Raw genomic sequence first — 18,865 nt, forward strand, 5'->3', positions numbered from 1 at the left:
GCTGTTCTTTAGGTATGTCGGAGCAAACTCCACCGTGCGAAAGCGTATTGCGGCACGCGGCTGGGTCAGCCAATTCGCAGTTACAGAGCCGAAACGTGGAACTAAACGAAGACAAAGTAAAGAAGGCAGCACAAGATGATTTGCCAACGCCGCCTTCACTTTCCGTGGTAGCTCCGTGGATATATGGCAGCGCGCTGCTGAGCTCCAGAACGCGGGTTCGATCCCCGCCGCGGCGGCTGAATTCCGATGGGTCGGAATGCAAGAACGCTCGTGCACTTAGGTTTAACTACACGTGAAAGAACCCCAGGTGGCCAAAATTAGCTCCGAGTCCCCTGCTATGGCGTCCGTCATAATGAGATCAGATTTCGAGCGCAAAATACCACAATTTAATTCAGTTTTTAGCTCCGCCTTCACACCTCAACAAGTGCGTACAACTTGACATTTTCAATTACATTTTCGAGATTCGAAAACTATGAGGGAACGTCTTGGCAGAAATGTACAGGAAAATGAACACTGCATGTCTGCACTGCTGGCATTGCTTACTTCTGTCGTACTGTTGGTATACGATCACATGTATAGACGGTAACCGAAAACAACGGACGGAATAAGCGTTCGTATGGTTTAGTTCTCTTTTTTTCCTTCATTCGGTGCTATTTTGCGATACATCCTCTAGTACACTGCAGATGACACTGCTGTTGTTGTCTTGCTCGTGGCGCATAATCAAAAGTTCCTACGACGAGCTGTAAAGCACCGTTCAGCCTCCGCTCTACCACTATCGCTGCGTACTCAGGGTTTATGAATCGTTACAAAGTAAACGTGCGCGTGGATGTTGCTAAGGTGCTCCTCCAAGCTCGTCAAACAAGGCCAAGGAGCGGATGCGATGGTTCCCTCGGGGTCGGCAGCTATTTCAAAACGAAGCTTTCTTTGCCTATATGCTTGCATACCTTCGCGTCTTTCGGTGCTGGATTTCTTGCAATGTAAGCTCACGAGCAGGTCACACGCGCACAACAGCTGGCGTTCCGACGTTTGAAAGTGGGAAACAATCGCAGACACATGGGGGAGGTGTGGGCAAAGGAGAAAGGAGAAGTGTGACGGCGCGTAACGACAGAAAAGCACGTGCCAAGGAGCGCCCTGCATCTTGATAGGTTATGTAGGCTGAGGTTATGTAGGTTGTGTAGGTTATGTAGGCTCCTCTTCTTAACAGAAGATGAGAAAGCTGCTCAGAACAAGCGGTGCACAAAGCATAAAAAAACTTCCATATGTAGTAAAGCGTTGTGTCAAGCGTGAGCAAGGACTTCAAGCAAAACGCAACGCTAAGCGTCATATGCCATCTGCACAGTAACCTGACGTATTCTCACGCTGCTTTTCACCGTTTAAGGTCTTTGCGCTTGACTTAACAGGAACAATGATGCATGTAATCTTTAAATATGCAGTGCATATGACCTTGAAGGTGAATTTTCATTTACCTTGAAAAACACACGCACACATATAAGCACATTTCAAACAAGGTTTTACTGAGCGCAAGACACTTCGCGTCATTTAGACTCGAGCAAGTTCGCTGGATTTCCACAATTGTTACTCCTAAGAGTAGGGCGATCGTGAGTAAACGTCACTTCATGTTTTGAGCCTTTGCCAGCTTGTCCTTTCGGCGTCTTAGCGTGAATTGAAAACACTGTTACGGCAATGCTGACTCACAGGTGAAAGCGGTCGGGATTACAGTGTGCGCCCAGGGATCAATATTGGGGGACATTTTCTGGAGCATATTCAATGAAACATATCTTGTGCTTTCGGTGTCCGCTCTGTTATCGCGGCGTTGAATTTATTATCGCGCTCAGCTTCACACATTTCATTGCAAATCATTCATTTGATAATGCGCCAATGCGCGAATGGTGTTTTCCTATATGTGGGATGCCACTCGAGCCAGCTTGAAGTTCAGCAGCAATACACCCATTTCAGTTATCGCGTCCTGTCGAGAGGCTCACTTCAAAGAACTCGCCTCAGTTGACCCTGTCTGCCGGCTGGGTATATCTAATCGCATCTCTCCGCCGTCTTTCTGAGTGGCAGGCGTATGAGTTCGGCAACATCCCGAGACCACAGCTGGTGCGTTGCGTTTGAGGGCATTTTCTCATGAAGAGCACGGAAGTAGCCAATCGCTGACATTTTAACATCGTTATCCAAATAATCTGTCATCAATGCAAATTTTCGAGGAAAGTGAAGGATAATTGAGGCATAAATGAAGGATTTCACGGCGACCGGGCCAATAATGTCAGCGCAGGTCCTCGCACTCATCGTATTGGGCGCCTACATCCAAGGTGAGTTGTCCGTCAACAGCGAAAGTAGATGCATGTCGTGGTCACATTGAAGTACTTGATAAACAAAGAGTACGCGTGGGCGAATGTTCGGCGTTTCGAGTAAGAATCGAATACTACATGTCAACTATTCACATGCGTATTCGATAAGGAACTATTCGGCAGTTTCGAATAATCAAAACAGACCAAATATTACGCAATAACCGAATGTTAAAGTCTAGTTAGTTTTTCCCATCTGCTAAACGAGGCATTGCGAGTTATCAGAACTCAGGCAACGAGAACACTTTTCGAAGCAGTTCAGAACCAAAATGGATAATTTGGTTCTGAACCAAAATGGATAATGCAAGCTTTGTTTTCGGTTTTGCGGTGGGGGCGTACTTGACAACCTGGAATTTTTGCTTGTACGTCAGTCATTTAGCGTTTCTTGCCATCCATTTACGTGGCAGTTTTATCTTTTACGCCAAAACCGGCGATATTTTTCTTCCAGTGGACCCTTCTACATGTGTGCACGCCACACAAGCCTTTCAGCGAATTTTTTCACCCCAGAACTTTTGACCTTCGGCAGCCATATTTTTAGTGGTTAGTCTTGTAGCAGCCATTCTTCCTTGGAAATCTTGTTTTCAATCAGGTTATAAAGTTGTAGAAAGGCTTTTCGTGCAGTATTTTATATGACAGTTACTAATCTTGTGCTTAAGATTTATGCTTTGTCCTTCGTAGTTAGTTGTGTTCTTTAGTACAAGTGGTTTTGTCTAGTAGTCTTTAGTAGTTTTGTCTTGTACTTCATTAAGCCGTATTAAGTATTCCTGCTGTGAATATATGCGTCTGCGTTTGACTGTTTGATATTTGACTAGATATTCGATACTTAGTATTCATATTAGATCCGTATTGGAAAAAGCCTGTACTTGCCTACCTCCGAAAAAAGATATTTGCAGTGGTGAACGGCATACACACACGATAGTTAGAACCATGCTTTGTATTCAATTTTAGCGATGAGCACTCATGCATTGATGGCTGCATGTGCGCTCATTTTACGAACAAAAAGTCATTAAAGTAGGCATAGGGGCCTAAAAGGGTGGTCTGCCCGTACAATAGAGGTAAACACCATGGCTCGATATGGTCCATGGTGTCACTATTCCCACTTCTTTTGTTATCTGGCTGAATACGACTACCATTCCGATTGATACACGCCGTTTTGCGCTTACTGTACAGTGTCATGGTAACTGTTTTATGTCATTCCGAGCCTGTTCTCGCCTGAGTAATGTTAAGTAAATCTTTGTCAATTTTTTTTATTCTATTACCTTTGTCTTTAAAGCAAAGCTTTCTTTACCTATTCTCCCACTTTGACGGAGCTGGCTGCTTGGCGAATAGACAAATGCCCATCACCCACCTCTATACTATTCACTAGGCCACTGCCAACTACCTCGTAATGTTGTCTCGATGTGACACTAAGGCATATGTATGGCGCCGCGATAGTATCGTGGCTTTCAGTATCTTGCAGCGGGGTGCAACAATAGGCAATGAGTGAAGAAGATATCTTGCTAGCCTGCCATAGATTTGCAAGCCACGTAAAGTATATCTTGAAAGATTTCATTCCGATGATAATGTATCTCTGTAAATTCTCGAGATATCCTCTCCTTCTGGGCCTCTGCATTCGGCATGAAACATCTGCATGACTATCTGTGAACATCTGTGGAAGACAAGAAGCTGAGTACCGCGGCAATTTCGTGAATCAGCAGTAGTACCCATCACAAAACTGTCAATCATTTTCCAAATAATTTTAATACCCCCGAATCTGCTGTGTATATGCAAATTACACGTTTTTTTCAATTGTTTCTAAACTTAGTCGATTTAATTGTTATTTGTAGAACTTCCACGTTACCCTGCCATACTCTCTCTTTTAAGTTTTCTCTCCCCTCCTCCTTTTGACCGCTGGCTTTCCCCGTACTGGGTAAGCGTCGTGTGAGGAGCAATCAAGGAAGCAAGCCGCTGAGTGTGGACGTCAGTTAAATTACATCAAAACACGTCAACCACAAAATTGGACGAAAACGTGCATTGCGTGCGGAAGGGACGGAGGTCCGAAATAAGTGTCGGGCGGAACAAGCACGCCTTCGTTACGTTGCGAAGTGTGATGCAGAACGCGAGCATGTGCTGGCACGTAAAATCGAAGCAAAACAACGACTCTTGGTGGTCATGACTCATGTCGAGGAGCGCGGTACAGATTATGTCACGAAGCGGGACGCGGCAGGACACACATCGGCCATGGGCGGCGAGTGACTATCGTTTCTCAACCTGCATTTCGTTCAGCACGCAGAAAGGGCAGTGATCCTTGGACGCGACAAATTCGCTGCAAGTCCTTGTCTGTGGTGTTTACCGGACCTTTTATAATGTCGACTTATAAAAACCGGAAAGTCGGTGGTTACCGAACTTTATAAAGAGGCCTTCTGTTTCTGTTTCGTTAGGACGTACGTCCTCTTGCGGAAATAAGCGCGCGCAAGGCGGCGTGCTTATTTCGGCAGCGCTTGTGGTGTCGTCTTCTCGTCTTGTGTCCCGCCTACGTTTTGCGCTGTTAACAACAGGATGGAAAACCAACAAGCCCAAGCCGCTATTCTAGAGAATTCTTGCTGCGAAAGCGCCTTTCGCGGCGCGCGTCTTTAAGCACGCCGCCTTGCGCGCGCTTATTTCCGCAAGTGAGGACGTACCTTTGAGCGGTCACCATACAATTAGTAATAATTACCGATGTGCTCAATGACCACGTGTTCACGAGAGGGTTCGAGACGTTGAACGTTTCTAATGAAGTCTCATATTTCTCGACACGCACACCGCTTCTCACTATTGCGCTAACTCGGCAACTACACAAAGGACAAGAGCAGACTCGAGAAAACGCGAAGCACAAGTTGTGTTGACATATAGCTTCCATGCATACGGCACCATGCTCATGCAACCGCGCCAAATGGTGCTAGCTGAAGTCGCATCGCCAATTTGAAACACTGACATTTCTGACAATGCGTAACCTCAACAAACTGTGGCTAATAACTTTAATTTGCGTTCGTTTCACTAAAACGGACGCCGAACTTGCATCGAAATATTTGCATCCCTGTGTTATATTTATGTGGCCGCGTTACATTTGCATGAACATTTCATTTGGATAACATATGCGTAAACGTCAAAGCTTCGCAGAACACTCACTCCCACATATGGATGGGATCTACTAGTCTTTTTGTACACATTTTCAATAATACGGGAATGACCATCCACGTTAACGCAGCACGTTGCTATAAAGCAAATACATGCACGCCTCTCCTGAGGAAAACTTCGCAGTGGAACAAGAACTCGGGCTTATGAGGGGATCCACTCCCGGTGTTATAGGCTAAGCACTGCAGTTCGCCTGCCAAATGAGCTAATCGGGACAATACCAGCTGGCTAGCAAGCATCCCCGTTTCTTTAATTGGCTGGCTGGCTGGCCAGCGGTTGTTACTCTGGACCATGCTTTGGGTACTCTAAAATTCTGCCATATTGTTGAATTCGCCATTTTGCAGCCCTGATTGGCCCACATGGCTGCTATGACCTCTCTGATCGGCTCAAAACGCCAACATGGCAGAATTCGACAACTTGCTGAATATGACTAAGTGGGCTGGTTGGCTGGCTAACCGATGCGTGAGTGCATGAGTGCGTGTACGCGTGCGTGTATGTGAGAGAGAGAGAGAGAGAGAGAGAACAAGTGAGGAATTCATTTAGAGAATAAATTGTCTAATCATTGTTTAGCAATGACAGTGCAACTCTAATATTCGATTACGCGTCGCCTAGGCTTACGAAGCTTAGGATAAGATGGGAGTTTTCTTTAATATACTGCAGCGTTCACCAAAAAATATAAACCATTGTGCTGTTGCTGAACCTCGTCTGCGTTCTTTCACCGCCCAGGCGCCTGGTCGCAATGCCAACCCAGAGACTACGGCAAAGGCAGCGTGGTGTGCGTGTGCAACACCACGTACTGCGATTACCTTGGGGAAGTGAGCCTGGCCCCTCAGGGACAGATACTTGTTTTCGAGAGCAACAAGGCTGGTCTCAGGTTTGCTAAGACAACCGGCAGCTTCGACTTGCAGTCAGGTATCACCATGTGTTTACGCCTTCATTTTAACTATAATGATGCACACATACAGCTTATGTCAACTTCTCGGTCACAGACAATATCACGATCGTCAGGATGTTATAACCATAAAATTACTTATTACAGAGAGTAATAAGAACTCTTGGCAGTTAGTAATGTGGTAAACATGTTGACTTAGAGCCGTTTTCATTTATAAAAAAGACGGCAATGTAGAGAAAATGAAAAATTAAGTAATCAACGTGTAACAAAGGCAACCGGAGGCTCGCTGAACTGGTCTACTGATAATGCCGCCCCCGTAGCTAAACTTAAGGTTACGGAGAAACGTTCAGATGGTCCGATTGTGTCCAAAATGACACATTATTTTTATATACATAATTGTTTGGCTAATAAGATCTGTGCTTCACCATAACGTATCTCCAACTTTTTTCGTTTCTTTTTTCTTCGTTCCTGTGGGGTGAGTGCGTGGTATGACGAGTGCGCCAGGAATCTTTCTGGATTACTTATAGCTCACAGTAAAGATTTAGGTCTGTACTATAGTTCCAGGTTTTTCCCATAATCGTCTTCTTCTGTGATTACTGGGACGTTTCTGTTCTCGATTCATTTCCCGATGGGCTACAGAGGCGCTACATACACACCGTTAGGATTATCTGCACCTAAATAAGCAGCTTTCACCCATCTCCTCTCCATATTGTGTCTTACGAGGGCACCCCTAAATTCATTTGTATTGTGTTTGAGACGGCGGCGCACACAGGTTTATTGCGATGTTTATACCCAGTCCAAATTTCGTGCGACAACTGTTTTTTTAACAATTTTAGGCTTTTCGCGCAGTGACGACGACACTGTAACCATAGTCGTCGACACGTCCAGAACTTACCAGACAATTTATGGTTTTGGCGGAGCCTTTACTGACGCCGCGGGCATCAACATCAAATCCCTGCCGAAAAGTATGCAGGAAGATGTCATCCAATCATACTACGCCGACAAAGGTATACCCATGTACCCAATGAGTGGCAATTTCGCAGCTGAGACTTACTGTTACTTCTTTACATTCCTACTATTCTCTAATTGTACAGGATTGTCCTACAACATTGGCCGAGTGCCGATGGCAAGCTGTGATTTCTCTGTGCGACAGTACACGTACGCGGACACACCGGGTGATTTCGCTCTGGCGAACTTTTCTCTTGCCGATGAAGACTTCGAGCTAAAGGTTCGTTTCAGTGCCTTTGAGGAAACTATGGGACTCCCTTATGAGATTACATCTACTGCAATGCATGTGCCCGAAGTATTGTACACCACGCAGTGAGATTGTGCTTAGGATTGTGTTTAATTGGGCTGGTTGGTGCATGGTTTGCCAAGAAAAAAGAAGAAGCAAAAAAGAACGCTACTTCCGATGGGAAAGGGCTCGGCGCCAATTTATTACGTAAAGTTAAAGTTCTCTTGTTTATAGTGCCCTGTCAAGCAGCCAGGCTTTCATAAACATGTGGTCATGGTTATTGTCAACGGGTTTAATCTTATGCATGGGAATTATAGCCAGTCCATAATGAATGTTAACGAAGACGATGAGATCTGGGCAGAAAACCGGCGGTACGCACGCAATGGCTATTTACAAAACGTTATGATGGACTCTGCAGATACCAATTTTCTGAATCTCGGCTCGCACTCGCACAGCAGTTCACCAACTCTTAGAGTGTACAGTAACAATAGGCACATTGACAAAAAGTTCTTAAAAATGGGAAAAAAATGGTTTCAAAGTTCGCGCGCTTATATTGTAGTAGAATTTCTCTATCTTCTCTCGCTCCAGATCCCGTACATCAAACGAGCATTAAATGTCTCCAAGCATGCCGTATGGATGTTCGCCAGCCCCTGGAGTGGCCCAGCATGGATGAAGACCAATGGACAACTTAATCATGGCGGCTTTCTTATCGGGCATCCCGGTGGACCATACTACAAGACATGGGCAAACTACTTTGTCAGGTGCCCAGAATTGACGCTTTATGCAATGTAAACTGTTCCTGTATCAAGAGCTGCAAAGTTGTCGCATGGTGCTAGCTCCCCAGAACCTCTGCAAAGACAAAGTTATACCTAGTCGTCAGTCACATTAATCGTATCATACAATAACGACAATGACTATATTGCAGAGCAGTGAACTGCACCTTTCATTACTTGCTTAAACTTCTTTTTTTCTGCTATCGCGTGACCTCTTGCTTCATCTAGATATTAGATAAAATAAATTACTATAGATAAACGAGAGGGCAAGTTGTGAGATGGCCCCATTCTGTGTCGGCAAAAAGGACATGTGAGCACACATTGACTCTTCACTTTTTCCATGATTGTCCCCTGCTTTGATCACCACCTCCGACAGGAAAGTTATAACTTTGTTTTTGTACAGAATTCATGCCGACGAAGCTTGTTGCAATTGCTCTAATTACGCTCAAATCTCTCTAGCGTATGCCACACGACACATACATGGTCATAGTTGCGCCTTAAAACAAGGTTTATGGCCGTGCCACCGCGTCTTATCGCCCCCTGTATATACAGCCCACCTTCACAACCAGTAGTCTGGACAGGGGGTAGAAACTTAAGTGCATTCTTTCCTCTCTTATTAACCGTGAGAGCGATCTAAATTGCCTATTGCGCGTTACAAAACAGAGTGGCTTTACGGTCGCTCAAAATCTGTTTCCAAGACATTATTAATTTTGGGAAGTAGTAGTAGTTGTGGTAAAAAGCTTTTATTTGACAAAATATGACGACCTGCCTTCAGGCTGGTCGGGGCCCCTTTTCTCGCGCTTTGCTGGCGTGAGCTCTTGGGCTCGCCTGGAGCATGGCAGCCTCTGGGCCGCCTCCTCCGAGCTGGAGAGCAAGGCCTCCCATCCCTCTTGCGTTGTGGTTTTGTTAATGTTTCCTCGAGGCGCCTCGGCGCGTTCCCATGTGATGTGGGCGTGGGCTCGGCCCCGCGCCACGGGTACTCATATGGATATCTCTCTTTATCTGTCTTGCGTAGGAGATGCAAGTGTGGGTGAGTTTTAGTTTGCGACCTCCTCCAGGTGACTTGTTCCGGTTTCCTTAGTTTCCGACAGGGAGAGGCGAATTTAATTCGAGCCCTCCTGTAATGATCGAGGATTGCCGATTGGCTCCAGTCCACTGGTTCCAGTTCAATGCTCGCCTCTCTGTCCGAGTGGTATGTTGCGCACGCAGTGGCCACCATGTGGGCGAGTGCATTTTCCCTGATGCCATTGTGACCTGCTATCCAGATGAGTTCGATTGCGCCGAGGCCCTTATTTTTATTCATTGGCTTGGCGGTTGCCATGCAGATCCTACCGTTTCGGTAGTTTCTACGCGCCTGCATGGAGTCCGTCAGGGTGTGGGCTTCCTCACCACGTAAATAGTACTGAGAAAGTTGTGTTTTACGGTGGTACGATCCTATTTAGTTTGAAAGCGTCACCTTATCGCTGGTTGTTGATCTATACTACTGCAGAGCCGCATTGCTTGACTAAGAGCTCTTTCTTTTTTCTCCGCATTAGAAATCGTGCAATGGCTGCGCGTATTATCGGAAACTAAATTCAAGCTCAAAACCTAGGTTCCTGCAAGAATACGAGCGCAACGGCATCAACTTCTGGGGCTTGACGGCTGAGAACGAGCCGACGGCGGGTTTAGACCCAAACTACGCTTTCCAGAGCATGGGGTTTACGCCCGCAATCCAGCGGAACTTCATCAAGCTAGACCTAGGTCCAGCCTTGGAAAAAGCCGGCTTCGGGCCGGACAAGATCGCACTGATGATTCTAGACGACATGCGGGTGCTCCTTCCACTCTGGGCCAAACAGGTAAGTCGTCAGACATGCCAGTAACGTGCTTGTACACTTGTCGCCTTATCAGAAGCAATCGTGCTAGCAGCGAATAAAAAAATAAAACTACAACAAATTAGGGGATGAAACAATATAGAAATTATTTATACAATTAGGTGACCCTTACCAACAAGCCTATATAGCCACTCTAATCAATGCTGTATATGCATTTTACATCTGACAAGTTAATTAAAAGAAAGGAGCACTACGATCCTGAGCAGAGCCGGCCTAATCTTTAGGTATGCCCCGCCACCCTGACGGCCAGTCCCAGGAAGAGTACAGCGCCGCGTGCTAGCTTGCGCGCCCCTTTCATTTGCATCAGGTCACTCCACGAAACACGTTGTAGAACCTGCATCAAACTTTCTGATTGGCCCTGACTTCCCCGCAGTGAAAGAAAAAAAAAAGAGGACAGCGACAGCTGTGGAATGATGCAACAAATCGCGAGGAATATCGCTTCTCCCATTATTTCCCGACTTGTTTCTTCGAAATATCTTCCTTTTTATTTTATTTTGCTTTATATCTTAACCTTACTATGTAATCAAAATTCAGATTTATTTACTAATGAAAGCGTACCTCAATCTTGTTGCTGGGAATCGACACGAAGGAGCACGTTGAACCTGGGACCAAGATGCAAGATAAATGTCGAAGCGTCATGGATCCCCTTTCTTATAACTATACTGGCTCAAAGCAATGCCCATGTGACCGCATATGAGACAAAAACTATGAGAAGGTTGGCTTTAATGCAATCTCCTTTAAAAGGTCGGTGATGCATTCGAAAGAGCGTCTGGTATCTTAATGAACTTTTGTGCTTACACCAAGTTTTGATGATATGCAGTACCAGAAGCGTCTTAAATTTTAGACTGAGTTTCCTCTTCTGTAATCAGTTCTGTATTTCCCTCGTGTTTTCCGCCCACCACGATGATCGTTCAAATTTACGCCGTTACTTTCGTACCAGCGAAGCTATAGTTTTTGCTAACATGTCTCTTCCTATCGTACGCGACGTATTCCGCTGCTTGGTTTGCTGCAGTGTATCGAATGCGATACTCGAAGGATATTACTGGTCTGCAAATGACGCACCGATTTTTCTTCTCATGTGTGTGTTGATGCTTGTGATTATAGGATTTAATGCTTAAGGATTGTCAAATGGCGGAAAGCAGTATTGCGCTTCCCGTAGGTACTGAACGACAAGGATGCAGCAAAATACGTTGCTGGTGTTGCCGTCCACTGGTACACGGACTCTGAGACAGACCCCGCCAAGCTGGACGAAACGCACAACGCATTCCCGGACAAGTTCATCCTCGCGACTGAAGCGTGCATGGGCGACAAACCGTGGATCAAGGAGAAGGTGCAGCTCGGCAGCTGGGACCGCGCAGAAAACTATTCCCACGACATTCTCGAGGTAAACCCGCGGCAACTTGTACCACATGAAATTCCGTTCGTGTTGTGCCAGAATGCAAGCTGAACCACAATTGAACGAAGCTCGGTGCTTTGAACCAAATATTTCCGAACATTTTACGACCATTCAAACATGCGACATCTGCCTGCAATACGGGGGGGACAGCACAGACAACGTAGGATACCGAAGGAATAATTAAATTACACGATGTATTGGAGTAAACTGGGGAAGGGGGAAGTGATCAGTGAGCCGTTTAAGTGTACAACCCTGGCAGTTCTGTTACTGAAAGTGTTCGCGACCGACTCTATAGTCATGCTGTGACTGTGTTACGCGCTGTTGCAAATGCTAGTCCTTAGAAAAAAAAAATGTTTAGAAATAGTAATGAGCATATAAATCCTATGTCACATGCTTTTATTGGGGTGTAATCACATGTAAGTGTAGAAGAAGTACGCAGAAGTGCCCTACAGAGGTTAAAATATTATAACCAGGCGTGAGTGATTATTTAATGTGGGCAGCGCATGAACATGCATGCTAAACCGGCTCTCGCTGAGGCAGACAGTTTGTACGCACGTATATGATTCGTTGGTCGATATTTTTTTAACTTAAGTTGCCTAGAATACGTACTAAACAAGAAATATAAACACATATGGACGTACACTGTACGTTAAACCTGCTTATGAACAAGGAGAATTAGCAAATCGTATACTAGATATGACTTAGAAACGCGTTGAGTTGATCTAGTCGCTATGGATCCATTTCCCTAACACAGCGCGAACAATCAAAACAGGAAAAACGCAAGAAAATAGGCAATGCGGACACTGACTATCAAGTGATCGTTTATTGCTTTACGCATGCGCTGCGCCAATTCCCAGCATATTATATTACACAGCCATCACCCGTGTTCTATTAGTGCTATTTCCCTATGTAATAATTTTTAGGAAGATTGGCTTACACATCCATTGACGTTTTGTTCTAAAACATACGCTTTCATAATTTCTTGGGTAACCGTATCTCCGTATAGAAGCAAAACTGTGATCGCCTGAAACAAGTGCTACAATCACAAGAAAAACCGCAAATCACAATTTGGTGCCACTCTGTCTAGCACCAAATTAGGATAGACTGTAAGCGACACGATGACCGATGGTGCCTCCGGGCGGACGCACTTCTGCCACAGGATCTGCAACACTGGGTGACCGGGTGGGTGGATTGGAACCTTGCCTTAGACAAGCAGGGTGGGCCCAACTGGGTTCAGAACTTCGTCGACTCACCCATCATCGTGGACGCTGAAGCACGCGAGTTCTACAAGCAACCCATGTACTACGCACTGGCGCACTTCACGTAAGCATGCTGCCAAAGCATTATTTGGCAACCTCGAAGCTATGTGTAAAAGCGGATAGTCAGGTGATCTACTAGTTAAGCATGCTGATAAATCCACCCAATAGACGAGCGCGGCCATGCTGCGGCCGCACGCTCCCATCATTCAGCTATACAATACTTGCATACAGCTATACAGCTATACATTCCTATATACAGCTGCACAGTCTATATATACAGTCCTTTGAGCGTATAATTTGTAACTGCCTGACACACCCAAACCTCAACGTGCACTGTATAGAAAACTCTATAGATTTCTAAGACGCACTCAAATAAAGATTACTTTGGCTTAATTATAGTCCTTTTATAGTCCACCGTTCACGATCGGCCAATCCCGGTGATGACGATGGTGGGTCGTTGTTCGGAACTGCAGACGAAACACAAAAAAGAATAGCTTTGGAATAGCATTACTACATTTTCTCGGTCTTAATTTCACACCCAGGTAGGCTTATCCGATCCACGCCATCGCAAAAAGGACGAAATTTCGATGTATTGACTATTGCCGAGTACGTGTGGAACATCCTCGGAATGAATACCAAGTATGGATCTATAGCGCCAGGAGGTGATAGGTTTCAATAAAGACACAGTTTGGGCTAAATGAAGCCGATTTCTTTCGCCATACGGCAGGCACCCGCGACAATAGCGTGCAAAAAGGCGCAGCCCATCTTTCCTTTGTTCCGCACAAATTATCGAAAGCAAACAACGCATAAAACACACATATCGAGTTGCAAAAGTTTAAGTGCACTGAGAACGTGCCAGGTAAAACGATAGATTCCATGGGCGAAAAATAAAACAAAACAAAACAAATAGACAAGTGCGGCTGCTCTTTTCTTTTTCGTCTTATTTCCGTGGTTGTAGCGCGTCTATTTCACACCACTGGGAAAAAAATAAATAAAAAAAAACAAAAAACCAGGGAAGTTGTTGACCTGCCCTGCAGCTTGCAAGTCCTGATAATTTATTTCTTCCAACGTTTTTAGGAAGTTTCTACCACGTGGAAGCGTACGAGTTGCTTCTAGACAGAAAAGTGGAGATGGGCACGCTCTGGAGTTTGGGGCATTCAAGACCCCCCAAGGAGCCACGGTCACAATTGTGCTTAATCCGTAAGTCAACAGTTACAGCGAGAGCGTTTGTATTCATCAGTCGTGTTACTGAACAGCATTTATCAATCGTGCGAGGGCGCATGTACCATTTAATCACCACGCTACTGACTCTTATCAGATGTACGTTCCGGCATGTTTTTACGAACTCTATATTTGCGCGTTTCTGCTCTACACAGCATATTTTGTGTGGACTATTGCTATATGATCATTATTCTGTGTGATGCTATACGCTTCACATCTACGTTATTCTCAAGGCTTTGCGGGTCCTTGGTGATCCAGAATTCCCGCAAGAGAAGGCTGCAAATGACCGTAGAGAAAAGTGCAGCCAGCCCCTGATATGAAATTGCTGTGTTAAAACCTTGAGGAATTCCTTTGACAGCAATAAACTCGAATAAATCTTTGTGAAATAGTTTAATAAACACAGCATTACCAACCATGCCCGCTCGTCTAGTCACCATTACGCACGCGCACTGCCCTCCGGCTTCTGCACTCTCGCCATTATCTCGGCATGGCAGATGCCGCCAAAGTTACAGGATGCGTGGTCGCGTATTGTGACAGCGGTTCCGGATGGAAGGGGAGCAGTTATCAGCCTTGCTAATGCCTCCGCCCCGTTATCAGACTAAACGCCGCACGTAACAGCTGCGTCACAAAAGGGAGGAGCTTTGCGCTGATCCTAACTCCATTGCATGAGTAATCATGCGAACGACGATTAAAATTTGGAGTCGGATATCTCGGAGCACAGATAAGCAAGTAGAATTCTTCCAACTGATACTCTGTAGAAACACGACTGCCTCTAACTTTTCAGTATGAATATACCCACTTACTGTATTCAACCAAAAGTTAATTGTTCAATATTAGTTAATTGGGCTGCTGACAGCAATAGTTATAATCTAACTTTGTGTCCCCCTGGTCACATAACTTATTTGCACAGGTGGTCTTCGCGTGCCCCCCAGTGCCTAAATTTAAGAAAACCATAAGGCTTAATTTAGAACACCCTGTAGATATCATAATCTTCTGCAACTTAGATATATCTGTTGCGATACGGGAGTAAGCAATTGGGGTGTAATCACATGGGGTGTAATCACGTGTAATCACCGTTATCGGCAAGACGGAAGATGAGCCTATTCTTTCCTGATGACAGGTTCCGATTCTACATGATACTTAAAGTACACAGTTTAATTCGCTGCAACAATTATTTCGCGTTTTTGTTCCGTTCCAGCACGAACACTGAGCGCAAGGTGCAACTGAACGACGTCTACAGAGGTAGCACGTACGAGAAGACCATCACGCCACGTTCCATCAACACATTTGTCTGGAGGTAGAAGTGGACCATACGACAGCGGTCACAAGATCAGACTGAAACGAATTGGCAATAATAAATTAAAACTGTTTTTCACACTTAAAAGCCGCGTGCCGTTACTCCCTATATTAGGAACCGCGCATGGAGAAAAGGAAAATATTATGCGGTTGCACGACGTTAAGTAGCCAGTCTTCGCAAGGTAACTTTTTCTGACACCGTCCTCTTCTTGCTTTCATTTGAGGAACCATGGGAAATGCGCGTGTCGTGAGTTAAATCCTGGGAGCAGCACGCCGTGCATGGCTTGGTTCATCGTAAAGGTGAGTGCCGCTGGCCGCCGGAGTTGCCACAACTTTCACCAGCCTATGTCGCTCGCTTTCTGCTCGCCGCATTTGATGGCCTTAGTTTTCATCCTTGATACCTGGAAGCGTTGTCGCCGTTGCAACGGTAACACTAGCTGTGGAGCGTTCGTACGATTAGCCGCGCGTTACAATTTTCGAGCGGCGCACTAAAGGACGAGGACACAGAAAGACGTGGTACACACAGGCGCTGTACACATGCATATTTATGTGCGTTCGTCCTTTCGTGTGGTATACGCCTCATCATGTCATGACAACACGTCCAAAACGCTGCGTTACGCACAAGAGAGTCACCCATCGCAAGCGCGCGGGGTGGCTAATGACTACAAATGACCACTCGCCATCACGTACTTGGGGTTTTTACCACGGAACCGGCTTTTCTCGAAGTTTGCCGCAGACTAAAGATGAAATGAAAATTACGTCATCGCCTGACATGTCGAAAATTAGCCCTCTTCAGACCGAGCGGCCAGCCGTTTCTAACCCGCTTACCCACTTCACGAGAAGTGAATGGCGTTTTAGACTTTCGCTACGCTTAATCTCACTTCGGAAGCAAAGTTCGCGTGTTTTCTTGGCGGTCTGCTTGAGAATGGCTTTCGATATCGAGGCACGACGGCCTAGCCTATGGACGCACAGGAAGCTCGCGATGTCACTGCAACTGCTTGGTGACGCCGTCTACCACCGCTACAGAAGAAAAAGGAAGAAAGCATGGCAAAATACGCCGTGCTTCGACAGATGGTGCCACCGTTCCGTTGCAGAGAAATCGCTATCTTTTGAATCGGCTCGCACTTCGGATTGCGTTGGATTGACGTTGCTTCAGGCAGCCAGCACATGTACTATAATGTGTCCCAGCTTACTTTACCCAAGCTGTTTAACGAAAATAACAGATTAAAAACACGGTGCAGGATACGATTTCAAAACCTATCGTGTTTGATCGCCCGAGAGCTAACGACCGAACAGCGTAAGCCTTAAAACTGCATCTTGCACGATGTTCTTTAAATCTTTCTTTTTCGTTGAACAGCTTGGTTAATATTAGCTGGGATACACGCCACTTCCCTCGCTCGGGAATCAACGCTCGGACGTGTCAAATCGGCTTCATAAACACTTAACCTATAAGTGCCGGCAATAAATCCAGAAATGCGTTCAGAAAATGACATTTTTTATCCCACATAGTATAGCTTGATTTCTTACAGATTCGAAATATATATAACATAAAGATATGAAATCACAACTTGTGTCTGAAAATACGAAAATATAGAAAGGGGGGGGGGGCGTGCTGTAGGAAGGTTCCGTCCATCAAACTTCGTTCATTGCCGCGGCGTACAAAACTATTGTCCTAGTCGGCGACATCAGAGTCACTGAATGTGTCTATACACTGAAAACCCTCCCATCAATGTCAATGTTTTCATGGAGAAACAAATCTTCCTAAATTGACGACTCAACCAAATGAAAGTCGTGCTTTCATGACGAATATCGTGGCATCTCGAAGGGGCCAGAACCAAGACAGCACGCCAGCATGTCTTGGCTGCGCTGGTGTCCCGCGCATCATACGGAGCGCTTGCGTATACACTGACAAAACACGTCCAGCAGCTGGAGGTCATGTAGTACGAGGCACTCCGCGTTGTCACCGGGCTGCCGCGCCACGCACAGCTGGATGATCCGCGACGCTACCAGCAGTCACCAGCTCCGACGCCATTCAACTCACCAGGGCCGCGCTCTCCTACGCTTTCTTGGCGAAACCCCGGTCTTGGAGTTGAAGCCCGCACCGCTGATGCACCTGTGGGCGACACATCCGCGACTGGTCAACTCACGACCTCTGCTAGGGCACATGGACGACCTTTGACAGGGCGTATAGACCCGTGCCATCAGAGAGCGCAGGAAGTGCTACGCATGTCGGCACATCGAGAGCCTAGCCAGCTCCTGTGCCACTCCCTTTTACGTGGACGCTGCCTTTCGCAGGACGCCCGACAGTGCGCGAGGTGCAGTTGGAATACACAAACTCGACGCTGAAACCACGCGTGCCCAAGGGTACGTATTCTGTCATCAAGAAGCACCAGACATACTCACGGTCGAACTGCTGACTGTTCGTAAACACCACACGAAGCCGTCGAAGAACCTCCAGGTACTTCACAAATGACAATATATACTGACAGTCAAGCAGCGGTTCGTGTATTACGAGCCTCTGACACTAACCCTATGGCAAGAAAGATAGCAGAGGCGAGCAGGAGGCTGCGGAAGGTGCACGCAGTCAAAACTCTGGTATGGTGAGTTTCCTGCCACTGCGGAGTACCAGGGAACAAAGCGGCTCACACTGCTTCTAGCGCGATAGTAACCTTAAACCTCCTCAATGACGTAGCAACATTTCTCCTCCTGCAAAATGCCGGAAATTAAGGGACATCCTTCCTAGAACAACGACAGAGGCGAGGACAGCTGCATGAACGCCTGCAACAACATACGCCGAAGGAACATCCACTGGCTGCAGGTTTGTCATGCGGATGTCAAGTACTCGTGCACAAGGCCCGCACCGTACTGCATTCATGCCAGATGCACTTGCATGCTGGCGTGCACACAAGGAAAGAAGGCGTCTTCTGAGCAACACGGTGGCAGAGCTACCACCCATACCGACAGGTTCCCAGCGTGCAAAACGGCAGCTGCGTCAGCCATCAGGAGCTTGCGGTGGGCCCAAAGTATCCAGCACTCCCACGAAAGCACCGAGGGCAAGTGGCCAGCTTCGAGGAGTGGATCCGTCCAGTGAGCGCTGTTCACCTTTGCTGCGGAATCGGGCGTTCTCCACATGGTGCAACCGTGTGGAGAACCTCCCAATTTCCCAACTCTATTACCCTCAAGAGGCCGATAAGCCATGCTTAATTCTTTTAATAAAGCTGCACCATATAACACCATACGTGGAGCATCCTCTTCATCCTCTTTGAGCCGTCGGACTGACCCACGTGCTTGATTCATTAAATAATTTACTCCTGATTATCTTGGCTTCTCCGTTTACTGCGTGGATGTAACGCCGAAAAATGAACGTCTTTTCGAAATGCGCTTGGCGCAGTACCTATAATCCACTGAAAGCCTTGTTTAAC

General features: G+C 46.2%; 1 protein-coding gene across 1 annotated transcript; it reads left to right on the forward strand.

The window, feature by feature from the left end:
* Positions 1-2,017: 2,017 nt before the first annotated feature.
* LOC142572168 (lysosomal acid glucosylceramidase-like) lies at positions 2,018-15,525 on the forward strand. The gene is made up of 10 exons (XM_075681098.1): positions 2,018-2,312; positions 6,228-6,413; positions 7,230-7,400; positions 7,488-7,621; positions 8,216-8,388; positions 9,992-10,235; positions 11,431-11,655; positions 12,827-12,990; positions 14,004-14,126; positions 15,346-15,525. Exons 1-10 carry the CDS (start codon positions 2,234-2,236, stop codon positions 15,446-15,448), a joined length of 1,602 nt encoding a protein of 533 aa, XP_075537213.1. The 5' UTR covers positions 2,018-2,233; the 3' UTR covers positions 15,449-15,525.
* The last annotated feature ends 3,340 nt before the right edge of the window (positions 15,526-18,865 follow it).

This window comes from Dermacentor variabilis, chromosome 2, assembly GCF_050947875.1.
Source record: "Dermacentor variabilis isolate Ectoservices chromosome 2, ASM5094787v1, whole genome shotgun sequence".
NCBI classification, from domain to species: domain Eukaryota; kingdom Metazoa; phylum Arthropoda; class Arachnida; order Ixodida; family Ixodidae; genus Dermacentor; species Dermacentor variabilis.